The 26,532-nt window shown below is 43.5% G+C and overlaps 3 protein-coding genes across 28 annotated transcripts; 1 reads left to right on the forward strand and 2 right to left on the reverse strand.

Annotated features, from left to right (window-relative positions):
• Nucleotides 1-8: 8 nt before the first annotated feature.
• Nucleotides 9-8,639, reverse strand: LOC107320639 (hydroxyacylglutathione hydrolase, mitochondrial). Of its 24 annotated transcripts, none has more exons than XM_085513999.1 (11): nt 8,501-8,620; nt 8,163-8,204; nt 6,676-6,706; nt 5,361-5,542; nt 4,821-4,885; nt 3,798-3,915; nt 2,718-2,826; nt 2,429-2,532; nt 2,095-2,196; nt 1,542-1,621; nt 9-1,063 (listed from the first exon to the last, which is right to left on the reverse strand). In XM_085513999.1, exons 4-11 carry the CDS (start codon nt 5,463-5,465, stop codon nt 964-966), a joined length of 783 nt encoding a protein of 260 aa, XP_085370125.1. In that variant the 5' UTR covers nt 5,466-5,542; nt 6,676-6,706; nt 8,163-8,204; nt 8,501-8,620; the 3' UTR covers nt 9-963. The 24 variants fall into 24 exon arrangements, 23 of the variants coding, with proteins under 23 accessions (XP_085370125.1, XP_085370130.1, XP_015732186.1 ...); XM_085514004.1 differs by having other exon boundaries at nt 8,167-8,204; nt 8,501-8,606; XM_015876700.3 differs by having other exon boundaries at nt 6,676-6,688; nt 8,501-8,606.
• A 153-nt stretch (nt 8,640-8,792) lies between these two features.
• Nucleotides 8,793-10,025, forward strand: FAHD1 (FAH domain containing oxaloacetate decarboxylase 1). The gene has a single exon (XM_015876708.2). It carries the CDS (start codon nt 8,926-8,928, stop codon nt 9,595-9,597), a length of 672 nt encoding a protein of 223 aa, XP_015732194.2. The 5' UTR covers nt 8,793-8,925; the 3' UTR covers nt 9,598-10,025.
• Nucleotides 9,980-21,289, reverse strand: MEIOB (meiosis specific with OB-fold). 3 transcript variants are annotated; one of them, XM_015876688.3, is made up of 14 exons: nt 21,177-21,289; nt 19,925-20,000; nt 16,656-16,713; nt 15,445-15,576; nt 14,611-14,683; nt 14,120-14,315; nt 13,735-13,835; nt 12,593-12,645; nt 12,396-12,491; nt 12,177-12,278; nt 11,653-11,806; nt 11,305-11,488; nt 10,963-11,049; nt 9,980-10,630 (listed from the first exon to the last, which is right to left on the reverse strand). In XM_015876688.3, exons 2-14 carry the CDS (start codon nt 19,991-19,993, stop codon nt 10,508-10,510), a joined length of 1,428 nt encoding a protein of 475 aa, XP_015732174.2. In that variant the 5' UTR covers nt 19,994-20,000; nt 21,177-21,289; the 3' UTR covers nt 9,980-10,507. The 3 variants fall into 3 exon arrangements, with proteins under 3 accessions (XP_015732174.2, XP_085370116.1, XP_085370117.1); XM_085513991.1 differs by lacking the exons at nt 16,656-16,713; nt 19,925-20,000; nt 21,177-21,289 and adding an exon at nt 17,558-17,726 and having other exon boundaries at nt 10,176-10,630; XM_085513990.1 differs by lacking the exons at nt 13,735-13,835; nt 14,120-14,315; nt 14,611-14,683; ... (2 more) ...; nt 19,925-20,000; nt 21,177-21,289 and adding an exon at nt 12,913-13,034.
• Nucleotides 21,290-26,532: the final 5,243 nt, after the last annotated feature.

A 26,532-nucleotide genomic window follows, 5' to 3' on the forward strand; every position in this document is an offset into this window, starting at 1 on the left:
GACTGCCACACTGTTCCAGCTGTGTTTATTGTCAAACAGCCACCAGTACAGTCACGCTTAGTTGTAGCAGCACAGCATTTCAGTCAGTAACATTTTAGGTACCTTTCTTTTTTCTTTTTTTTTTTTTTCCCTGAAATACATTAAAAATTATTATTTTAAACAAATAAAGAAGTGATGCTCCGCCACACTCTGCTCACGCAGCATCACTTTAGAACAGCAGAGCCGGGTCACAAGGTGGAATGAAGGTGGTAATGAGCTCAGCACAGCACTGGGGGTTAATCACAGCAGCACACACTGCATCTGCTCCCAACGGAACCTCCCAGCACACAAATAAATCCCTTCTTCCTTTCCGTGTATGGCTACAAGTACAGCACAGCTCAGGAGCACACAAGCAGGATTCAGCTAACAGAGCAAAGGGCAGAAGCAACAGTGCAACCTCCACCTGGAATAGTTCCTGCAGCTTTACACCACTGAGAAGCAGTTCAATGCAGCCAGAAGCGGCACTTGGAAGAAGCAGCGGCATGGAAGCAAAGTTGAAACCTTCAGCTGGCAACGCAGCTACTGCGTTTTATTCCTGTTTGAAATGGAGGCTGGTGAACGTGGCTTCAAACAGCCCCACAGTCTGCATCCACATCAGGTGCCCGCAACAAGAACAGGGGTTTGTTCTGGGCCTCAACATCCGACCCATCCCCACTCATCCAACACTTGTAAAATGAGCTGCATGGGACACGTGCAACAGCTTGAGAGCCAGAAATAGAGGGATAAATATTCTTCATCATAATATAAATACGCTGTCAAATATCTCAACAAGGGCAAAGTGCTTTTTGCTTTTTTTTTTTTTTTTCCCTTAATTAAAACAAACTAGAAACCTAAATAGGACTGTCAGAACCAAGACAGGCTCCTATAACATCTGAACAGTCTAAGTTACCATTAAATGACAATAAAGTGACACAGGCAGAGTGCTCAGTCCTTTGGGACACGGAAGTTGTCCTTCTCTTTCCTAATGGCTCCCATGGTGCGGATGGGGTCGGTCTCCCCAGCGTGCTCCTGAACTGTCTTCTCCCTGCCAGGAGGAAACACCGAGGATGGTAAATACAAAACCTGCAAGATAAAGTCTTGGCTATGAAGTCACTGCTACCACATTTTGCCTGCATCAAGGGGATGCGTTTCATTTAAGACCAAGGCTTTGGTGTAAGCTTATCAGCTCCTGCACCTTGAGCGGCATCATACCACACCCATATCATATACCAAGCCCCACGTGATGAAGGAATATCATCACACAGCAAGGGTTGTTCCAGCTCCTGGGTCAGAGATGCTCACCACAACCCCCCTATGTTTCACAGCTCCAAGCCTCTGCCAGGACAGCGAGTGTTTTACCCAACTTACTTTGGAATGCAAGTGTTTTAAGGAGGGTCTTGAGGGCATCAGAATAAGAACATGTGAATCAGGAGAGCAACTCACTTACGGCTCTTTCTCCTCATCTTTCCCTCATCCCCCCTCCAAACACAAGATTCAGAGGGGCCGTTCCCACACATCCATACCTCACACGCATGAAGGGGTTGAACGTAAACTCTTCTGCAATGGTGGAGGGTATGGTTGGCTCCCCACTGTCATATTTGGCCTAGAACAAGGGAAAGAGTTCTGTCTGATGAGGAATGTTTTGGAGAACAAGAAATGTCCTGCGTATGAGCTACAAAGTGCTCCATCTACCTGAACTGCTCCTTAGCCACGCCATCAAACAGGCAAGACCAAGGTACACACAGAGAAACCTGGGTCACAGGTCCTGAATCTTTCCTGGGACAAAGCTGATCCTCTTAGAGCGGGAGAAGATCAGCCACAGCCTGTAATGGTACCAAGGCATTCCCAAGGAGGGTCGCAGCTCCACAAGAAGCAAACTGTGCTCTCTATGCTGCTCACACCACCCTGTTCTCCAGCACATTGTTCCCCTGATTGCACAGCTGTACTGTCACCTCTCATTCTCAACTCCCTCTCTTCAGCCTTTCTTTTCCCTCCACATTGTCCCCTTTTTTGGTACCTCCTCAGAGAGCTTCTAGCAGCACCCAGCAGGTTGAGGGGAAGGATGAACAGACTTACCTTGGCCCAAGCAAGCTTTTCCTGGATGCTGACATTCTTGGGTTCAACGTGTCGAGCAAATTTGAGGTTGTTGATAGTGTATTCATGACCACAGTAAACTCTCTAGGAAGAAAAAGTCCCACATGGTAACTCAGAGTATGAATGGACTGCTGGGTTCCATCAGTGTTATCATACACAGCAGAACAGAACCAACCAGGACACACCAGATGCAGGCAGTCCTTCAGTGCACGAGAGATGCTCTCATCAAACAACAGCATTATTGGGAAGGCAGTTTCACTGAGGCCTGCAGTAGCTTCTGGCTGGTTAACTCACTACTAGCACAAAAGTTTCGTACCGTTTCAGGATCCAAACTGCCCAGAATCTCAATCAGTGCTCTGTACATTTCCTCAGGGGTTCCCTCGAAGAATTTCCCACAGCCAGCCACGAACAGAGTGTCACCTGCAAGTGAGGTGTGATGGCATCAGGGCATGGCACAGCTCCTCACACCCACACTGTGGAAGTAAGGCTAGCTGCACTAATAATAAGGAACGAATGCCCATCCAGAGCCAGGAGCACACAGGCAGAGGGGGAGCTTATTTCTCTGCAACACGGACTGCCAGTGATGTAACCTCCCAACTCCTCACCTGTAAAAACTGCAGGTGGCTCGGAGCTATTTGGCTTAGTCACATAATAACAGATGTGTCCAGAAGTGTGACACGGCGTACAGAGGCATTTCACATTAAGAGATCCCACCTGAGAAGAAGGCAGAAGACTAGAGCTTAGGCTGCTGTCTGGTAGCATTTGTACCATTAGAAAAGAATTGCAGCTATTACAATGGCCTGGCAGTCCTACAGGCAAATTCTCACATAGCTGGCCAGTAAACATCAGCTCTTTTCTTGGGAGAGTCCAGTACAAGAATTTTATGGTAGGGACTTGGAATGGTGCTGTTTCCTCCTAGCAGGTGTTGCTATAAAGAGAACTGCCAGATCCTTTCATTTGCATGCAGAGTGACTCAGTGTCTGGTTGGCAGCAGGAGCAAACGGATCCAGAGCAATGCAAAATCCTAAACAAACTTAATCAAGCGTAAAAAGCTCCAAACAAAAATGAAGCTGAGGGGTAGAAGTGGAAGAAGCTGAGGAAAATGGAGGAATTACACACATTCACGAGGATCTTTCCCTCACAGCCTTAATTTGCAAACCTTCCTATGTTTTCCTGCGCTCCCTTTTTTGTTGCTGACCCCCCCTAGAAAGATGCACCGCTGGACCAGCAGCGCCATTCACGCCAGCCTGCACATGTCACAGCAGTTTATGCAATTTGCCAGCTCATCTACAAACAAACAGCGACACTTCAGCAAGGTTTGCCACTGTAGCTCTGGAAAAGCAATGCAGGCAGCTCGCCCTGCTGGCCCACTTTCTTCTTCAGCTTGTATTTCAGCCTTCATTTAGAGAGGACTGCTTGCAATTCTTCTGTGTTAACCAGGCTGTAGGCAGAACACAAGCTCTGTGCTTTCACGCTGTGGCTCTGACCACCTTAGTTAAGGTAGCTATCCAAGGACAGACAGACACCCAGCATGTTGCAGGCTGTGCAGATGTCTGAGCAATACCAGTGCTACCATCAACCAGCTAGAAGGAGACAGAGGGGTTCATAGGGCTGGAAAAGGGGGAAAGATATAGTTAAGCCACCAATCACCTTCAAAAGACATTAAAAAGGTAAAAAACCTTTACCTTGAGTGACGTAAGGTGAGACACTTTCTGTGTCAATGCTCCAACTCTGCTGTCACCCCCATACACACGCAACCCCGTCTCCAGTTTTACAAGCTTCTCATTTCCTCCAGCATGGTCCCTGGAAGGGCAGAAAAATGGATTTTGGTATGGATGAAGACAAACTGATTGCAACTGCAATGGTAATGTCCTGATGATCATCCATCTCCCAGTATGCAGACACCTAACACTGTACTCAGAGTGCATGCTACAGCACTAGTAGAGACAGTTTCTTTAAGTGCCAGTAAGTGCTGGTGGCTGCAGAGCAGCAAGCTCAGGAAAGATTTAAACATAGGACTTGGTCACCATCTCCCCTCCATTTCACACCTAGTTGGGAAATATCAGATTTAAAGGATCACAGCCAACTATGCATTAACCACAACACTGAGAGAGCAAGCTAATTGGGATGTATGCAGTTCAGTGGCTTCTCTCCATCACTGCTCAGGTTCAACACTGCTAAACTGCTATAGCAAAGTTAATGTGCAAACCTGGTAATGCTCCCACAGTTGTTGACTGTGCTTTAGAGGCATGTCCTAGCAACTCACTGCAAGCGTGCACTCCACACACACACTTATTTCACTGACCGGCTGGAATAATTCATCATTTTAAAGCCTAAAGGCACTGACACAGAGAACTCACAGTCTACAGAATGTACCTGGTCACAGCAAAAGTTGCTCTTAAGGAAGTCTGGCTTGACTCCAAGCTTTCCCATCCTTGCTGTGCACTCAGCTATTTCATGCTGATTTCTCTGCACTTTACTTTCTGTTGTTCTTTGGAACAAGAAAGGATCAGACCATCCTTTCTCAGAGCTATTCAGTGACTGCAGACAAACAGCAGTTGGCAAAGCTTAAGCGTGCCCAGTCAAGCGCATGGACGTGTTATATGGAAGGTCTTGATAAAAGCAACTTCAAAGCGGCCCTCTGTGTCCACTCATGGACCCACGCACACTGCACAGACTCTGGAGATCCCAATACAGCAGATAGTTACCAGTGATGGTGTGTGGTCAGGACACTGGTGAGCTTCACACCGTGCTTTTTGACTGCATCCAAAACCTGCAGACACAGAGCACAGCAAGAACATTACAGCTCACATGGACTAGCTTAAACAACACACCTGGTGCCTGCTCTGTATGCAACTACTACAAGGTTTACGAGCCACACCTCCATGTAAACGTCCTGCTGACTTTGCAGAGAACTCATCCCTCACCCTGCAGCCATTACAGATCAGGACACAAGCTCTCTGATCCAGCTGCGCTGTGACTAAACCCTCAGTGCTATTTCCCCTCTTCTGCACATGAACAAACTAAGGGGAAAAAACAAAATCAGGTCAGTAACTCCTGAAGGCAAAGAGAACGTGTTTGAGCTCAGAAGCTCAGCGCCTGCAAAGCCTTGTTAGCGCATGGGAGAGGCTAATATTTCCTGACTTTCCTCCAAGCCTGAGTCACCCTGTGACTAATTCTCTTGTATATGTGGCAGCGTGGAGGTTTTCTAGCAGTGCACCCACTCCCAGGACAGCGGGCAGTGTTACCTTCTGTGGCTGCACAGGGTCCACTATTGCAGCCTCCTTCGTTTCCTCATCAATGAGGAGGTACATGTAGTTGTCAGTGAGCGCTGGAAGTATCTCCACCTTCATGTTGGTTTGTGTGACCGTCTTCGATTTCCTCTGCTCGTGCTCTGTGCACAGGAAGGCAGCTCGAAGCTGTGCTGGACCTGGAAACCAGAAACAAAATTCAGGTCATGGGAGGATCGTGGTGCTCTGCAGCTTCACAGAGAGGGATGGGACACTGCTTGATGGGGCGTGGACATGCAGGCAAAGTGCTGTACCTTGATCTGAGAGATTTCAAGGGGCAGGAAAACAGAACAGGGAGAGAGAGCTTGGACAAAGGTCAGCCTGGGGCAGTGACTTTGCAAAAGAAGCACAAAATGTCACGTAACAACCAAAAGGAATTTAAAAAGAAAAGAAAAAAGGGAAATACAGACACTGCTAGAACAGAACTATCTGGTTTGTTAACTGGGGAAATCACAGCTTACACTGTGCTGTGGTTAGAAGATGGGCTCCATGCAACAGCCAGACAGATATCAGGTGTGCACTGCAGGGAGCTTCCTTGCAATAGGCTGCCTTGATGCAACAGCAGTGCTTCCCTATTTGCTTTTCGTTAAATGTTTAATCGAATCCAAGGAGCAAATCTGATTCCAGGTGCAAACAACCTGGGCTCCGCATTTGCCCCATAGATACAAAGTTCTTAAAGAAACAATCCAGCCACAGGAAGCTCTGCCATAAAGAAGGGAACAATGGGGACGATGCCTTCAATGGCTGGGGACCACACAGCATTGGGTCTGTGCACATACAGGGAAAGAGGCAGCAGTCTATGACAGAAGTCACTTAACACCCAAGGCACAGCTCTGAAGGTGCCTGCAATGGGCTGGCTCAGCACCTGCCCTGTTTTGCACTGCTGACTCTAAGGTTCCAACACTTGGTGCTCAGCACCAAAGGGAGAGGTCAGCACACTTCTAATCAGCCTGGCCCACTCTCCAAATGCTCCCTGCCCACCTCTGATAAGAGAGACCCAACCAATACAGTGAGCTCAGAGCTCTGCAGGGACACAACCAAGGTGCTGCAAAGCTGACAGCACAGCTCTGAGCCACATGTGCAGCAGATGCATCAAGTCCCCTCTGATCCTGCCCAGAACATCCTTCCCTCCTGCATCCACCAGCTCACTTGTTCTATGGGAAGGTTAAATTAAACACAGCGCTGAAAAGAATCCCTAAGCACAACAACAGCATTAGCCATGCACTGGGGGTTTGACACAGTGGGCATGTAGTGCTGAAGGAAGCATCCATACCTGTCAAATGTTCCTTTGGAGCAGAAGAGTACTTCCAAATAATAATAATAAAAGACAGAAAAACAAACCCTTACTATTGTTTGATATGGAAAGAACCCAAACAATCACTCATCAGCTGCTCCCTAACTGAAAGCACTTTTGGACATGATGCCAGTTTGTGTAGCAGATGCAAACTAGAGAAAGAAAATTAAAACACAAGAAAGCAGAAACTTAACTTTGGATTGAAGGAATTACGCACATACTTCAAATGCCTTCTTCCTATAAACCATTTTCTAACCTTGGCCACAATCCTGAAGTCTCTCATCATGTTTAATTCACAACTCTGGCACAACAAACAGACAAACTACAGCACAGAAGGAAATGGTTTTCTCAAATGCAATTTAAAGAATGAGAAAGCATCTGTGCAGTAGGAAACCTATTCCCAAGTCCCATCTGCAGCTGAGCTGCGCCCTTCAGCCTGATCTAAAGCTCTCATGCACACCCAGCACTGCTCTAACAAGCAGCTCACACCCAGTTCTGCTCATGGCAGCTCCCCAGCAGTGCATAACCCCTGCACCTAACACAGAGCAAGGCAAGACCACATGCCCATCCAAAACGATAAGGTCCACTGGCTTCCAGTTCCAGATCCAGCCAGTTTTGCTCCATGTCCCCAGCAGTGCCCTTTGGATTGCACACCTCTGTTCAGGGCCTGACTCTTGGAGGGGCAGGGATTGCAGATGGGCAGTGTTAATGTTATCACAGCAATGCATGCATGCAGGAGGCTGAAGGCAGCAGGTTGCCTCGTGCATTTTGTCCACAGTACTTTGTTTTTCTCTGTTTTACTACAAAAGAATGGAAAATTCCTGCTCCAAATGAGGCTGTCACACACACTGACTGCACACACATCCCCACGTGTTTATCTCTGCATTGCCCCATAAGTAGAAACACCAAGTTTGCTTTCCATCCACTCCACAAGCAGATGCTTTTGGACACCAAGTGTCCTCTGCAGCACCCAGTGCAATGCATGTAGGGTGTGCACCCACCCTGCAGCCCGGGGACTCAGAGCTGCCTGCTCCTTGTGTCGGCACACTCAGGGACAAGGCAGCACCAGGGCTCCAATGCTGACAACGGCTGCAGTGAATTCTGGCTCATTAAGGCCAGGTTTTATAATTAGTAGCGATGCAAACAGCCACCGTAGGACTTACAGAGACACTGCTAAGCTAAAGGCTGAGCTCTGATTCAAAGATATGCCAGCAGAATTCAGGCCCCAGATGGAAATGTACAGCCTAGAATGTTTTTCCTTTTATTTATTATCATTACCAATTCAATTTCCCATCTAACCCACTTCAAATCCTACGCCTTATCCCCCAGCCCCCAATCCTCCAGCAGCACTCGGGCAGCTCAACAACCCTCCAGGATCCTCCCACATCATTTACCAGCGCAATAAAAAACCAACCCCCCCTAACCCCCCCCCACCAGCACGAGGCTGCAGCTAAACAGACACTGACCTACTTGGGGCTGTGAGTCAGCTTAAAACGCCCGGCGCACCCCTGAGCAGCGAAAGGAGAAGAGAAACCATCAGCAAACTGCGAAGCTTTTTGGCTATGGGGAGCGCCGCCAGCCCTCGGTCACCCCCCACCCCGGTCGCACCAAGTCCCCGCATCCCCTCCGTGTCCCCCCGCAGGAGCAGGTTGGGCGCCGGGCGAGGCGCTCCGCCCGCCCCACGTACCGGCTCGGAGCAGCAAGGCCCCGGCTCCCAGCGCAGCCAGGGCGGTACCGAGGCTCCGCCAGCCCCCGCCGAGCATGGTGCGCTCGGTAGCGGTACGCCCCGCCCGGCCCCGGTTACCTTCGCTCCCCGCCCAGCGGCCGGGCCCGGGGAGGGGGGAGGCGGGCGGTAGGTGGGCGGTAGGCGGATAGACCCGCTCGGCCCCGGCCCGGAGTGCAGCGGGGGGCGGTGCTGAGCTACTGCCCGCCCCTATCGGCACGCCCAGGCCTGGTGTGTATATATATATTTATATATATGTATTCATATTTTTAAATTAATTATTAATATATTTTGTTCTTTGCAGCCAAACGATTCGCTAACCCGGCTCAGAGGGGCTGGGTGAGGAGGCGCACGTCTGACCTGGGGGAGGGAGCGACAGGCAGCAGGAAGGAAGGAAGGAAGGAAGAGAGCGGGGCCGGAGGAGGAGCGCGGAGCTCGGCAGGGTTTGAGTCTCCGGTACAGCAAGGGCGGCCCAAGGGCACCCGGAGAAGGAGAACCGGGGGGTGATGGCTTCCTCCAGGCCTCTGACCCGCTTCTGGGAGTGGGGCAAGAATATCGTCTGCGTGGGGCGCAACTATGCCGAGCACGCCAAGGAGATGGGGAACGCGCTGCCCTCCGAGCCCCTCTTCTTCCTCAAGCCTTCTTCTGCTTACCTGCGGGAAGGCTCGCCCATCCTACGGCCCTACTACTGCACCGACCTGCACCACGAAGTGGAGCTGGGGGTGGTGATCGGGAAGAGAAGCCAGGCTGTGACCAAGGAGGCTGCTATGGAGCATGTGGCCGGCTATGCCCTGTGCCTGGATATGACTGCTAGGGACACGCAGAAAGAGTGCAAAAAGAAAGGTTTGCCATGGACATTGGCCAAGGGCTTCAGCACATCTTGCCCGGTTAGTGAATTTGTGCCCAAGGAGAAAATCCCAGACCCTCACAAGCTGAAGATCTGGCTCAAGGTGAATGGCCAGTTAAGGCAAGAAGGAGAAACCTCCTCTATGATCTTTTCTATCCCCCACCTGATCAGCTACATCAGTGAAATCGTCACCCTGGAAGAAGGAGATTTGATTCTGACGGGATCTCCCAGCGGAGTCGGGTCTGTGCAAGCAGATGATGAGATAGAGGCAGGGATAGGAGACATCCTGTCCATGAGGTTCAAGGTGGCCCAGCAAACGCGCCGGTCCTAACCAGCATCCAGGCTGGGACCTCTGTGTGTGTAGGAAGAGCCTTTTGGGGGAGCATCGAATGAATAAAGAGATGCAGCTCACCCACTGTTCTGTGTGTTAAATTCACATGGCTTAAGCATGTCCTGGTTATCAAAGCCATGTAGCTCATGAAGACCTGTGGCTAAAACAGCCCCATTTCCATGGAGCTTTGGCCTCCAGAGGGGCTGTAAAGCTGAGTTCAGTCCAGGAGTCCAACCCAGCCTGCGGTGGCAGATTAATACTTAAACTGTACCTTGGAACTTTGTATCCAGCTGTGCTGAGAAAATGGAAAACAGTAGGAAATACAGCAGTGGAACTGATATCACCGTGTGCTCTTCTGTTCTGCTCGTGCTTTGAGCTTTGCCAAATGTACTTGACTTAAAATAAACATAAGAAGTGAAGTATTAAAATGGTGATGTACATTGTGGTCTTGGTAAGGCCTGCAGCTGTCTGCGTGGTACTCCTCATTAGTGGGAAGGTCTTTGTTATTTCCATTCCACGCTGCTGCAGTTGCCAACAGCTTTGTGTTTGGACTCACCAACATACACCACAAATGCATCTGTATTTGAAAGTGGGCCTTTATTTACTATAAGCAACACAGAAGTTGCACAGCAGTTAAAAAGCAAAGTTTAAGAGATCTGTCTTGTACTAATTGCTATTTCTGATATTTCCCAAACAGTGAAGAAGGCTTCCACCTCCCTTCTGAAGGGCTGAATTCAGTAGAACTAACTTTTCTTAGGCTGTGGACCTATTACACCTTTCAAAGTATAATCACCTTAAAACATCACCACAGAAGCCCAATTACAACAAGTAGTAATGCATATCCCTTAGCAAAATATGATAATAACAACCTTCTACCTCTAAAATGCAGTGAAGAAGTGGTTTTTTGCTGTTACCAAGCCACGTGGTGCAGCTTTTTCCCCAGCAGGCTCTGACTTGCTTCTATAGGATTCGCTAGTTTGCATGAAAGTATATTTGCTTTCAGCCCAGATCTCCAGTTGGGTGACAGGGTAACCTGCAAAAATGAATGAAGGACTTTGTTTTTACTGCTGTATCAATGACCAGATATTACGCTATGTGTATGTTACTACCAAAGTAAAATGCTTTTCTGAAAGTAGAGTTGACTGAAGAGTAAGAACAGTTTTGCTAAGAAGGGAAAGTGTTAAACCAGGGAATCAGCTCAGAGTTATCCTAAAACAGGCAGTTCTATGAAGAAAAAAGGAATAAAAGTACAAAACCTGATGCTTCTTTTGAAAAATTCAGCAGAATTGACATGGAATTTTTCAGTATTAAACATGCTACCCAATAATGATTTAAAACAGCAGCTGTTTTCCACTAGATACCAACTTTAAAATAAATCTTGCTCCGTTCTAGAAGAAGTTGCCATTTCAGTGCAGTCCTCTTGTCTTCTGTTAGAGTGAGGAACTCGTGGACCTATGAATGACATGACATCACTGATCACTTCAGCACATAGCTGTAATATCTCTGCCATAAAATGGTGATGAAAAGAGGATTTATTCACTCTTATACTCAACATATTTCCTCTTATTAGCAGCCAATGACTTGTAAGTTTTTACCAACATGTATATGAAGAACATACGTACATATGAAGAACTGTTAGAGGTGTTTGTAAGTTTCATTTCATCTGAGCTATGGAGCATAAGAGCAACGTCATTTATTTCTACTTACGGTGCAGCCCAAGGTTTCCTCAGCTACGCAGTCAGAGAGGTAACAAGAATAAAGAGTGCCTGTATGATCTGTCAGATCAACGAGGATGTCAAAGCTCGCAAAGGTTGAATTTGAATCTGAAGAGATGTCACCACAGAAGGTGCACGTGTTTGACGTTTCGTTTATCACAAAACGGCACACTGCGCTGAAACACAGAAAGGTAATTAGAGCAAACATGTAAATCCTCCTTGCTTCAGCTTGTTCTTTAGGCTGAGATTTCCCAACTAAATACAGTCCTATCTTATTTGAGTCAGGGGAAGAAGAAAAAAACACTTTTAAAATACAAACTTAGAAGAAACGGTTTCTTACCATCTGTTGCGAATAACTTTAGATACATTATCATCAATGTCCAGCATGGAAATGTAGCCATAAATAATGCCAAAGACTGGTTCCGTTTTTCCATCACTCTGTAAAGCTTTTTCTTTCAGCTGCTTCACAGTATAAACATCAACTATAGTCTCCACTACAAATTTAAAAGACACGTGAGTCTAAGAAACAAACAGCACAGAAGAGCAGCGGAATGAAAAGGGCTTTAAGAAGAGATGATCTAATGCATCAGAAAAGCAGTGCACGTCTTCCTTTTGGAGAAGGCTCATCATTAAGAGGGGGAACCTGCAGTTTTCCTTACTTAAGGCAGAAAGAACATGTCAGGCCACACACTTGCTTAGTCACTAAATGTGAAGATACATAATTGATAATGTAAGGAGTAGCCTGTTAACAGTTCAGACTTGAAGCATGCAGCCAGGCTATAGCTTACTTTCTACAAAGAGTATGAACTGGAAAAACGACATTATCTAGTTTTCTAAAGTCAAAGGGTTTGGATCCACGCTTACAGTTAATGGGTTCTTTTGATTGTTCCTCCATTTTGTCATGGAAAGCTCCTGACTGTGCATTCTCTCTTATGAAGCTGAAGAGAACATTTGCTTCTGCAGTTTCTTGAAAAACAAAACCCAAAACATTCATTTTTAAGTGATGAATATATGTCATATACAGATAGATAAAAAATAGTATGGTGATTACTAATAGTAAAGCAATAATTCAACAGCTCTTACCTGGATTAGTTGTAATAATGGTCTTTGATATCACAGTTGCAGTCATGCAGTTCCTGAATTTGTCAAAATTTACTCTCACATCTGATGCAAATATTACTGGGCACAAAAGGATTAAAAAATCAGTTACTTTAGAATATTAGAATACAGATTGCATTAGGAACAGGGGGAAAAAAAACATCAAAACCAGAACATTATACCTGTTTCTCGTGGGATCCAACTCTGTGCAAGCTGGATAGATTCATTGTCCCAACTAAACCAAAAGAAGTTAATGTGTCAGTACATTTCTGAAATAGCACTAGTACTTTTAAGTACAAACCTATTAAATTAAACTAAATTGCTCAAAGGGAACGATTCCCTCATTACATGCCCATACAAACAAATGAAATACTGTGTTTATCCTTGTGCATTTAGTTCACACACAGCCAAGATGCTTTCAGTATAGTCCAATGCAGTCTCTACTTAATCCCATGACAAGTAAGATAAAAGGCTATTAGACTGTTCAAAATAAATATCACACCTGGAAAAACACTGCATGTATTTCAAAGTTGTGCATCAAGTAATTTCTAACTAAAGCAAATCAGAGAGAAAGTAGCTGCCTATCATCTGAGCTGTTTCTCCGAGAACAAGTTGTTTGCTGACATCAATAGACCAGATGTTCAGCCAGTTTTCCAACACTGGAATCCTTGTAAATTGTGAATCAGACTAGAGTGAGGTCAGTAGTAGCCCTCAACAATGACTATTTGATGGTTAGGTCCCTTAATAAAATCTCATGCAGTTCCTCTTAAGTTTGGATGGCAAAAATACTGCCAAAGCTCAGCTTTGTTCTGCTTTTAATTAATCCCTACAGAAAGATTTCAGCTCTTTACTTTTCGCCTGGCATTGCTCAGCCACCTCTTCACCGATGGCCTCTGAAATACCTTCACTATCATGTGATATCCTCTCCACTTCCCAGTCCTGTTTGGCTTTAGAAATGAAGGATATTCCTCTTTTTATTTATTTTATTTTTTTTCCCCCTCATTACTTTGTGGTAGAATTGAATGAACTTTGCAAATGTTTTTAAATGCCAGGTCCTGAATTAGAGCAAAATTCTCAATAAAGAAAAATAAAAGTATTTGGAACTAAGCATCATTTGTTAGTTGGCAGTCTGTCAGTAAGTCATAAAATTAGACATGTAAAGTTACTCTATGGAGACTTTTAAAAGTCTCTATTCAATGTGTATTGCTGCCTCATCACTGTTACCACACAAATAACAATGCACGTCAGACAGTATCATAAGCAGTATGCATTTAATTCTTTACCTGCTCTTGCATGAATTTTAGTAAATTAAAACATATTTTACCATATTATTGGGAAAGACATCTCTGTTTCATCATAGAGCTTTACTTCACACCTCTGACCTTTTCTTTTGTCTGTAGTTATAAAATACTTGGGCTCACCAACCTTTAAAAACACAGAGGATTAATCTGTAAGAAGTAATACAGTGTTTAGGAGTATAAAGTGACAACTTAGAGAACCGATGACTTTAATAGTGATAGGAGGGGGGAAATATACACAACTAAATAAAACCTATACACCCATAGGTATAGGTTGTTATAAAATTATACAGATTAACAGAAGTAATTTACTTCAAGATAAAGAGACACCTTTTATTTTATAAAAATCAGCAGTGAAAAACACTGGTCTCTTATGGCATCTTAACTTACTGACATTATAGCTTAACTTACTGACATTACAGCTGCAAGGACATTAAGAATTCTTCCATCAAGGCTCTGTCCATTTGCAGTGATATCACCCAGTGAATAATAATCCTGAGGGTCCTTCACAGGTAGGTGCAACAGAGAAAGTAGTTTGGTGTCCATTTCATAGCATGAAGAAGTTTTGACAACGGAATGATTTTCACTGATCAGTAATTTGTAGCAGCTAGATAATATGCACACATACACAAAAAAACATCAATTAACATTTCATTTAACCAACTCATTAACAATCCAGAACGTTGATTCAAATCAATTTCCTTAAAGCTGGATACATATTTCAACTTTTCAGTAATTTTAAAGTAACTTACATAAAAATAAAAATTCATGTAATTAAAAATATATTTTATTTTGAGATTGTTTGACCACTGCTTCTACCAATAGCACACTGCTGTGATGAGCTGGCAATGAAATGAATTAGTCTTTCTGGAAAGATCCACCAGTCTATACAACACATTTACCTTGGAGTTATAGGGTTGAATTTTTCTTCCTTTTCTCCTTCCTTTGACTGGACTAAAGGATTTTCAATTGTAACTACAATCAAACAGCAGCGAGTTAAGTTAGAACACTGAATATAAATGCATGTAAAGAGAAGGAGCTTTAAAAATGCAGTTGTTTCCCAGGTAGCATATGGAAAAGAACATATATGTGCAACAGCTTCTGTTAAATGCTTTCATTCTGAAAGCATTATCTGGCCATACAGCTCCCATTATAGCCAGAGTCCCACAGGAGTCCTCAAGACATTTAATGGAAACAAAATGACTATAAGTTGCTGTGTGCATAGTCTTCATAGTCACAGCTTTCATCCAAAAGCTGCATCGTGGGAAGCAGTCTTTTTATTAATGATATAAAAGCACAGACTGTAAATAAATAGAAGGTATTCCTTGTGTTTGTTTGTTGCTTTTTAATGAACAATCATATTAATACCTATAAGCAACAAAGGCAAAGAAAAACACTGAACTACTCTGCAGTTTATTTTTCATACTTTATAATAATGTAATGTAAAATTTAGATCCATTTAACTATAGGTGAGACGTGGGTGGCTGCGTTCAGTGGGTTTGTATCTGTTCTTTCTGTTGACATATTTACTGGTTTTAAATTTAAAACGTAGAGATCTTATTCCATTCCTCTTCATACTGAACGTAACTGAACAATTTGTTTCCAATTAAACTTTTTTCCATGTCCTCTGAGGAAAATATAGTAAAACCACAAATACATAACACTGATTTACTGGGGGGGGGGGGACACAAAAACACATTCATACAGAAACATGTTAAGAATAAACTCCTACTCACCACAGTCACCAACCCTAAAGCTTTCTGAAAGCGATCTGATATATTCTTCTCTGCCCCAAGAACTGACATTAATAAAATAAGTTGGTGAATCACGAATAGTGAAACCGAACGTGTATCTTTCAGACCCAATGTCTGCAAAAACAAACGCTACCGTTAGCATTTACTAGCACACCTTGGTTTCAACTAGGCTCGATTCTAGAATATACGTATAAAAACTATTGTTCCAGGGTTTTGCTGGATTCTGTCATAGAGAGCCGCTGCCTGCAATGAGAATACCACTAGAGGTCAGCAGACTTGTCGGCAAATAAGAGAACCTAATGGCTGTGGTTGCAAGCACCATCACAGCTGATTATTTGAAATGAATAAAAGAAATGCTTTCCAGCTCTATGGAAAGTTCATCATCAAGAGGGCATTCATGAGTCTCATAAACACTGCACTCTGTCTTCTCTTGCAGCAAAATAACAAGGTTTGTTGTGGATCATACACATCTGCAAGATGTCATTTTTCAATTACAGCACTGACTGTAGAGCAATCTGCAGGCTGTAGTTTTGTGGAGGCATCAGTATAAACCACCACAGTCTCCAACTACATGGAATTGTTTCTGATGAGGATGACTTCCCTCCAGAAACTCACTGCCAGAGCAGGCTCAGCACAGTGACAGTAAGGGGAAATAACTGAGTACTTTGCACAGAGCTGGAATAGCTGCAGCCAGATACTTCCAAGCAGTCTGTGTTGTCCCCAAGCTGTAGATGCATTGTTTCATTATCCAATTAACAGTGTATTAACAATGCATTATTCCATCTTTTTCTTTGTGAATATACAATAACATTAATTTGGCATTGCTCAGACCATAAATTACTTAAGGAAGCCCTTCAACATTTCTATGAGAGAATGAATAGGAACAAACCACAATGAGCACCAGCATTATGCGTGGTAGCAGTGTGTTCACACTGATACTGACTGTCTTCTTCAGACCCAGAAATACTTCCATGCTGGAATTTTTCAGTATGAATTCTATCTGATACTGTTTAGCCAAATTAATGCTGCTCTCTTTCTTCTTGCTTCCCACCCCCCACAATTTTGGGGGGCATTTCTATTCTATACACTTTAGACAAAGAGGTCTGTTTATCATTTAAATATCTATTTCAGTCGAGCATGCCAAAGTATACCACATAACAAAACGAAGTAAAAAAGGTTTTAAAAGACTCTACTTTTTCTGTCTGGAAAGCCTCTGACATCCGTTTTTCCAATAACCACACCGATTACATTCTGAAAAATAAAAAGATTATAGAATAAGAGTATTGAACACAGATGGATATGATGAATTAGATTTCATGGGCTTGCACTCTACTGATGATAATAATCATATTTCTGACTGGTAATCACTTTAATCTATTTATTCCACAGTACCACATGAACAAAGGACTAAAACATAAACATACAAGGTTACTTTAAAAAACATGATTAAAGATATTAAAAGAACTACATCTGTTTCTGTTTGTAAAGGCAGAGAGTGGACAAAAGTTCACCCAAAAACATTCATCATTTTGTCTGTTTATGCCACTATCTCCTCAGGTGGGCACCAATATTGTTGTTTCCTGCTTTGTGCACAGGCCTCAGATCTCCTTAAACCCGCTATGAAAAGGCTGGACAGAACTTAATTCACTGTTATCCCTGCTGTCACCACAGAGATGCACATTTGCACATCCACAGGGATGGCCATTTATGCCACCCTCGTCTTAACAGCATACATTTCTACAGGTGCTTTGTCTCTTCCAAATGACCACAATGAGACTTTAGGCAATAAACAATTTTGATTATGAAAATTAATCTTATTCTGCTTTGCTAAACTTTTGTTTATTATGATAGAGCAACGCTCCTCCTGGAAGAGGAGAATCTCATTAAAATGCAGCATAAAGAGAGAGGTGGAAACAAAAAAGGCCCTGAGGCTACAGAGCTTCTTCCACTTCTGACTTTCATAAAGCAGCATTACACATTTATTTCTCAGCAGATTATCCTAATTGCCATTAATTCCGAAAGGGATGAATGGAATGAAAGGAATGAAACCATTAAGTTGTACCGCATCTCTTTCACATCACACACACGAGCTTACCTGCTGTACTCCACAACTTCCTCGTCCCAGCAGGGGAACCACAGCAGTCAATTAGCATGGGGCAGTTCAGCAGTTTAATAAGCAACACGCACTGAGTTTTGCACCTATTCACAAAGCATTGCAATCTGACTGACCTCATGACAAATATACAATACCTAAATGCACTCAGAAGTCTAGCCTGGTGATCCCTCTTTACTTTGAATCACTAGATGGAGCAAGGTCACTGTGTTATCCCATCCTGATGGACACCAGCTCATTAGAAGGGTGGAGGCATTAACTGTATAACATCCTAGTTCTTCCGGCCTTTCTGTAAATGAATATTTTCTATCTATCTAGGAGATATGGTGATTTAGATTAGAATTTCATTTTTCTATTTTTGGATTTGCTTCTTAAAATATATATATACATATATATACATTTCAGTTAGATCTGACTACAGCACACACTCCATCACGCTGCCGGTCTGAAGAATTGATATTTAAGATGACTTTTCACACAAACTATGCTCATGTAAATCTGCTGTTTCCAAAAGAGGTCTCCACTGTATATAAATATATTCATTGTTCTCTTATTAGTACAAAGCCTGCCCAGCAAGCTGACAAATGGAAGTGATCTGGCTGAAAACTATTGGGGGAAGGGAGGGTGCAGGAGGGCATAACTTTCAGAGATCATTTCCTTGATCAACTTATTGTGCAAGCATACAAGCATTGCTTTTGCCAAAAGGGGAGGAGTGGAACATGCCTGGCACTAAGGAGCAGACCGTGCTGCCTTTTTTGGCAGAGCAGTGCTTGAGACGACTCGACCAAATCAAGACACTACAGCACTTTAACACTGCAAGTCTCTTACAGCTCTATTTTACTTTTAAAAAATAAACTGCAAAGTAAAAAATTATAGGATTTAGATACATGCTGATTAGTCTATCTTAAGATACTGGTGAGCTGTCTTACTAGAAATACTCTCCTGTACATTCACTAACTGCAACACTCAGTATTGGTCTTATTTGTACAAATTAAATCTTTTAACTGAGTCAGTGAATCCCTGTATTTGGGAGTACCAGTGAGTGAGAGACTAAATGAATTTAATTGGAGAATGGGAGTTTCTAAACAGTTGAAAAGAACACACAGTGCCACTGCGAGAGCATCTAAAACTCTCTTCCCTTGTTCATTTCTTTTCTGTGATATCTCTTTCGTTTGTCTAACTAAAACAACTGTTCTTCAAAGGAACAAAGGGCTAAATTGTCCCCCTCCAAATAAAAAGCTGTGGGAATAGGAAAACTTGTTTTCAGCTCTTCACAACACATCAGATCTTCTGTTGGACATACAGTTCTGTAGGCACACGTCTACTTCTTGCTGCATGGAGAGATGCAGCTGTAACGTGTAGAAGTGCAGCTTCCCTATTTTATTCTTCAGGCATTAAGTTCCTGCAGCATCAAACGCTCAACAGACATTATAACAGAGTGAAGGGTGGGAGACATTGCTCCCTCTGTAGCCTTTTCCCTCCTGTTTTAAAACATGATTGCACATAGAAGAGAATGAAAAAAACTGGGTCCCCAGACTTTCTAGTTATAATTCAACCATCTGAAATCCAAAAGAGAAAACGAATGAGTTACACAGCACACTCCTTTGTTCAACTCTTGCTGCTGGGAAGATTGTTCTCATTTGTGTCAGGAACAAACAAACAAAAGAAAATCATACAGACATTCAAACATCTGCATGAAACTACCAAGTACAAACCTCTGCTGTTTGCCAAGTTTACTTTTTGGTTCATCCTACACTTCTGTACTCCCACAAGCAAAGTTTTTAGCTCCTTTAATAGCCTGGCAACTGCAAAACCTGCTTTTTGTTCTAAAGAAACAGCCCTATCTGAGATGTAATTGTGAGATTTTTATCCCATTAAAACACCATACCATTCAACAAGAGTTTTGTGTGAATAACTAAGGACTACATTAGTTAGCTCAAAGGGACTGAGCACGCAAGTAAAAACTGCAGGACTGGGCCTTATGTTCATAGCTTGCAGTGAAAGACTATTGTAGGTTACAGATGTATTGTGACTGCATAATACTGACTCTGTACATGCTTTACTAATTCAGCATCCATTTAAAACGTTACAAAGAAGCCTCAGATTCTCTCAGACACCGAGTTGTCTAGTCAGTATCTATAGTTGTGGTACCCACACACTATGGACAACAACAGCATCAATTTTCATTTTCCTGGTTTATACACAAAGAAAGTAAGGTACTTTATATCTAACAATTATACTAATGCTATTAGTATCTAAATACACGTCAATTACATAATTTTGCAGTAATATAATACAGTCATATACAATTTCGCTTGAGAACAAAAGTACTATGTCACTGAGACTTACAGGACGAGCAAGATTTGGATGCAGATCTGAAAGGGCAACAAAGTCCCGTGTTGAACTGGAATAAGCCATTCTCTATCTGTAACATGAGAAAATTTATTTAGATTTTTTTTTAAAAAAAGATCTAAACAAATCATTTAAAACTATTCATAGGAGGAATAACAAGCAGATTTTGAACACAAACGTTTTGGCCTAAATAGCATGTCTTCAATAAAAAGTGTTTCAAGCTGTCTGAAGTAAGACAGTTCTTCATTGTTTGCATTTGGCTGAGGAATCGTTATAAATTGTACTGCTATCTGTGCTTCACACAAATGTATTTTTTTTTCCAAAGCATTAAATAATTCCATTAGCACAAACCTCTGAAAAACGTTTTCCCTCCTTCTCCTGTCTGGGAAGTTTAAGTGAACTTATTAAGGCAGCTCGTTATATAGAAGGGTATTTACATGGGAGGAACTGTAAGTGTTGCGCTGAAAACCACCTTCGGTTAGTTTTTTAATTTAACATTACTACTTTAAAACATTTTCAGACTGTCAGCTTAACGTTGCATTCCTGTGAGCTACTCGAGTCCTCTCCATTTATACCGAAGCTGGACTGTGGTTACTTGTTAGCCTGCCTGAATGCCTTTCATTATTTCAGTTCCATGGTTTGTTCAAAGACATTAATGATATTTACCCAACGGTTGTCAGATTCTACTTTTTTTTTATGTCAAAGGAACCATCAAGCCATCCAAATCTCAAAAACCTTTAATACTGGGGAACTGCTGACGTTCTCAGGGGACGTCTGTTCCAAACCTTGTAGCACAAGTCTTGAATGGATTTGGTATCTTTGCACCTGGCACCCTGTGTGAGAATTGCTAAGCACTGTGTCTGTCATTGGCACAACGATCTATCTGCTAGAAAAGCAGGCAGGCTCTATAGAATGTAAGCATTTCTCTGAGATCATGAAGTGGTTTCACTAAAAAAAGAATTTAAAACCAGACTTTCACAGAAAGTTACTTAAAATTTGCTTTATAAAAGCCACTCAGCAGTGTGTCACTCAAACCTATGCCTATTACATGGAAGAACTGATGTTCGCTAATGTAGTAAAGTCAACTATCCCTTCAAGGCATGTCAGCGTTCCCATCTCTAAAGCAGTTCAACATTGTTGAATGCTATACCTCACACCTCAAGTGAGTCAGCTGGGAATCACTGGGAGCATATGCATCAAAAGACAATCAGAGAGGCAATTAAAGATTTAAAACACCACAGGCCCTGACCAGGGGAGCGGCAGCGCCCTGTTGTACTGATTTATCCTCTCCTCAAAGGCAGGAGCTGAGCCCTGAGCTCAGCCAAGGGAACTGTCAGCACCTGCTCAGGATCAGATCTTCTGCTGAGAAAGAAAAAAAGACAAGATGGAATTCAGAATAAATTAAAAACACTGAAACTTTTGGCACCACCACCCGTCCCAAAATGGTGTCTGGCAGCAGAAGAGCTGGCACCCTCAGAGCTCGATGCTGCAGAGATTTTCCCTCACGTGGGCCCAGCATCGCCCTCCCTCCCTGCCCTGTTCTGAGCAACACATGGCTGCTGGCCCCACAGTTTAGGGTAGGGTAGATAGGCAGGAGGAGCACTGACATGGCCTCACCTGAGGTCTGTAGGTGTGGAAAGAGAAACAGAAACCCAAGAGTGGAACAGGCCACTCTGAGAGGAACAAGAGACAAAATGGCGGCGGGTGCCAAAGGCGGGAAAAAGCCAAGGCGGGCATGAGGGAACTACCGGGCCCTCCAGAAACAGCTGCCAAAACAAAGCCCAAAAACACTGAGAGTCTTGCGTTATAAAACTATATTTGTTAAAGTCGATGCTTTTCACTTCTGTATCATAAAATATTCTACTCATGATCAGCGATTTTACAGCCTCAAGGTCACAGCTATTGAAGTTTTTAGAGCAGCCAGACAGATTCTCTGGGTTCACTCTGTATTACGGGATCTTTCATTTCTTCAATTAAACAGCTGAAAATGGATACCACCTGTGCTCTCATATTTATCGCGTCACTAAAGTCCATGATAATTGCACAGTGCTGATGACAAACGCATGCCAGAGAACTGACAGCTTGGGTGCTGGGCTTTTTAGGACACGTTTTATACAGTAGGATCTATAGCTTTAACATCATTCTATATGTTTAAAGTCTCTAAAGAACAGGAAGAGATCACATCCGTGGCTCATTTTTCTGTTAATTCTCTTGTATTCAATATCTCAAGCTAACGAACAAAAAGCAGACAATGAATATGGTGATGTGACCCTAATCAAATAGGAAGAACATATGCTGGATAATGCTGCCGGAGGTAGAGGACTCATGCTTACCACCATGACTGCAAGGCAAACCACACACACACACACAAAGAAATACACTGAAATGAGATCTGCAGGGTCTGCACTGCTGCAGAGGGTGATCAAGGCAGGATCATGTCCCACGGGCTTGCAGGTGTTGGGTTTGGTAGGTTTTAGTGGGACACGAGGGCCTGCTTTGCTGAACAAAGTGGGAATCTGGTGCTGGTGCCCAACACAGGCATCGCTTTCCTTAGGCTTTGTCCCACTGAGCTATTTATCTCCCAGAGGCACAAAGGACAGGTGAAACCTGAGGCTACCAGCACTGAGTCTTTCATTGGACTCAGAGCCACCAGAACAAGGCTGCTGTTGTGCATTGCTCCTCAGGGTCCCCACAGCCTCAGCAGACATTTAGTAATTGCCCTGCGTTCTACTCCTGGTGCTCACTCCCATTTTGAGCACACCTACATTTTTAAACTGAGATGCATTTCATTTTCCCATAATAGCTTCTTTTAGGATATCATTCTCAAGTATGTCCAGATACAAGGAGCAGTACAAAGGGATGCACCCCTCCAGCCACAACACAAAGGCATCTCAGGGAGTGGACTGAGTGAGAACTGAGCATTTCCCTGGAAGACATGATTAGATGCCAGATTTCCAACTTACACGTATTGAGACATGAATGCATGTGACCAATGCACCTATCTCACAGCAATGCTCTGACTTCTGCCATTTGTCTGGCATATGGCACAGTGGGGGGCAGTCAGCAGTTTGGAATTCTATGGGTTACTGTAAGCTGCCAACATCTCTATAGGTGCTTATAATAAACAAATGTCTCCAACCAGAACTTCTCCCACTAATATGCAGTATAAACTGCTTCTCCAGGTTAGGTGTTTTTAACAGCAACACTGAAGAGAGCTTGCAAAAACAGAACTTGCTCAGCTTTACTAAAGCTTTTCTCCTCAATTAACCTCAAAGTGGTCATATAAAATAAATCAGCATAATTATCTCCGTTTGACAGCCAGAAAAACAGAGGCAAGAGAAAGACTGACTAGGAGCAGTTTCCCAAGGGCCAGGTTCCACACGAGTACCTTGGGTACATCCACCCAGCCCCATATAAGCACCAGTCCCTGTGGGAGGGCTGCAATAGAAGATCAATATTTTTCTGATCTAGTGCTTAATCCCTGAGAGGTCTGAGTGATTTCAGCTCTCCAGCACATCAGAAGCACTTAGCACTCTGTCGATTGAATCTGTGATTAGCAGAGACTTGCCGTGTACAGCTGCACACTGAATGGTCCCTGCTAATTAGGCCTTCGTGAATGGATTTATTTAAATTACACTCATTGGTATGGTCAAGGAGTGCAAATGCCATTTTGTAATTCACTTAGCAATTTGTTATGTGACAGTACCGTTTGCATGCCAGGGAAGCTATCCCTGTCTAGCAATAGGAGGGCCATTTCTGAAATCATCTTCAAAGGGATCTCCAGTGCTAAAGGAAATCAAAATATTTGCAAGTTTTACATTGAACACAGCTTTTACTTTAACATTTATACACTCCCAGGACCAAAAGAATCTGTGAAATGAAAAGGGCAGACCTCTAACAGTATGTAATTGGCTTGGCTGAATGCATTAAAAGCAGCACATTATTAAAGGTATTCCCTTTTCAGCAGCTTGGGCTGATACCTGAACTGGATAAGAATGAGGTGTGCTGATGAAGTAGTGATGGACATCTTTAGCAGAAGCAGTGCAGGTGCTGATGTCCCCAACAGGTGCTCAGCGTGCTGAGTGATATTTAATCTAAATTTCTCCCCATCACCTCAGCAAGTCTTTGTTAATCTCTTGCTTTGCCCTGCATCCCCCCCACCCCATCCTGATCTGCAGCTCTGAATAGAACATCCCGGTTCTATTCCAATAGGAGTTTTTCATTCTGTGTAACCTTCTAAAGCCCAGGAAGATGAAGCAGCCTGGAGTTCTATTTGAAAATGAGAAGGAGCATGAACCATGGCTGGTTTCAGCTGCTTTGGTCCAGGGAAAACATGAAGATCTGAGGCTGATGCATCTGCAAAGCAGCAGTGTGAGCACTTCTTGTGTGCATGCATGAGCCATGGGACCACACGTTGAGGGCTTGGGGTGGGGATACCAGTGTCTCTCCTTTGCCCTACTGCTGACGAAGAAGAAAAAAGGCCATCTTGAAGGTGAAAAGCTATTTAGGATGTGTAAGTGCTTCCCTTTCCAGCTGCTCAGGAAAGACAGTGCTCTGAAACAACAGCTGCACACAAGACAATGTCTCCCTGTTCCCTCTGATGAATTCACAGAAAACCTCTTAAAACCAGATCTGGCCTACCCCTTGGGCAGGGAGCTACAGCATCTGGGGGGCCTGAGAGCAGCGAGGTCCATGCTGGGGGATTGCAGCAAAGCTCACTCTGCATGGTTGGCCCTGGATGCCCACTCATCAGCAACCTCAGCTCATAATGAATTCAGAAGTAATTAATCCCTTCTGCTATGCTAACGCAATGACAGAGCAAGAACGTCACGTAAACTGGGCAAGCTCGGCGAGGAGAGCAAACCACCGGTGCCAAAACATGCTGCAAAACCTGCTCATTCTGGCCACTGCTGAATTTTAGCAACAAAAGAAACACCACAACTGAGATTCTCAAAACCAGGCTTTGACTGAGGACTGTAGGGAAATCAGTCTGATGGGTAACTCGCCTAAAGCTGCAGAGATTAAAAGTGCTCTTTTTCTTTTCTCTTTTTGAGGCTTCGAGCAGCATGAGAGCACCCAGGCTGTGGAGGATCATCTCTCCCCTATATAATTCCAAATAAACTTAAGTGAAGTCAGTGAAATCACTTGGATTTTCATCACTTTCCTCAAGCCCAGAACTTCCTCTCTCCTCTATGACCAAATAAATGATGAATGTTTTCCAACCAAGCCCCAGAAAATTAAAAAAAAAATACAACAATTAAAAATAGTTTTAGTGACAGCTCCCTGACACTAGGGAAGAATGCTTTAGGAGAAGAAGAATGATATTTAGCATTGGTTGGCCGCCATTCAAACATTTTCGGCTATTGAAATCAATGAAACCAAACCCAAATAAGTTATGTCTGGATTTCAGATTGATACATGTGATATTCAACAATACCAATTAGGCTGCATGGGATAGGAGCCCTCCAGCAACAGAAGTGAGGGAGAACCCTTCCAACCTTTAGTTGTTTTAGTTTTCAACCATGTCTAAAACTCAATCCCTTTTCACCACGCATGAGCGGATCCTAAGGAAGAAAATCTGGGATGTAAATCTCACAAGCAGATCGTGATGGCTGTAAGAGAATGCTGGAATCACAAAGTAAATAACATTTTCCCCCACCACAAAATTCAGTGAACAGAACATTAGAGAAATGGAAATGATCTGTCCAAGCTAAACTTTACTACAAAAATATAACTTTGATCTCCTGGCCGAGTGCTTGGCCCTGCAGCCAATGGCAAAGCTCCCATTGCCTCCGAGAGCCAAGACTGCTTCCAGCTCCTTCCTATAGGTAATGGCGTGTCAACATTTCCATGGTACGCCTGGCTGCCCGTCAGCCAGCTAGCTAGAAAATTCCTGCATACCAACACTGACATTTTCTGTTTTCATCTACTAGGAAAAAAACCACAAAACCTCTCCTCAAAGCCCATTCAGAGCGCACAGATATAAGACCTGATCAAAACAGAGCTACATCAAGCAATTTTCCCTAAAGAAAATGAACACTAGAGGTCAATCTAACAACTTGTCCCGGAAATATATATCCCTGAAATAAAATATTACAGACTTCTTCTGTATACTGTACACCTCTCTAACTACATCCAGATTCATTGGCTTGGCAAGGCACTTCGTATCTAACAAGAGTTTGTTCTATTCTTCTGAATTTGTTCTCGTCTTGCTGTGCATTAGTATTTCCTTTCCTGCAGCTTGCCTATATGATCACTGTTCTGATTGACATGGCTTGCTAATGTACTTAACTACCCATTTGTGAAACGAAAGGGGAAATTGGCACTTGTGTGTGTAAATACCAGAGGCTAAATGCATCCCTGCTGCAGCCCCAATGCAGAGGGTTGTGCTGGATTAGAGACAAGCATAAGGGAAAAGGGGCAGCCACTGCCACATGGCTAAAATCCCATCTAACCAGACCTGGATATACCAGTGGGTATACCCATGGCCTCAACAGTGACCCCATGGATGACGGGACGTGATGGGACACACAAGGCTGTGGCTTTCAGCATTCAGCTCCAGCTGCCATCTCCTAGGCATATGGATCAGTTCGTGCTCTATTCAC

The sequence above is a fragment of the Coturnix japonica genome, chromosome 13 (assembly GCF_054131305.1).
Source record: "Coturnix japonica strain WE chromosome 13, WE-NBRP24, whole genome shotgun sequence".
NCBI classification, from domain to species: domain Eukaryota; kingdom Metazoa; phylum Chordata; class Aves; order Galliformes; family Phasianidae; genus Coturnix; species Coturnix japonica.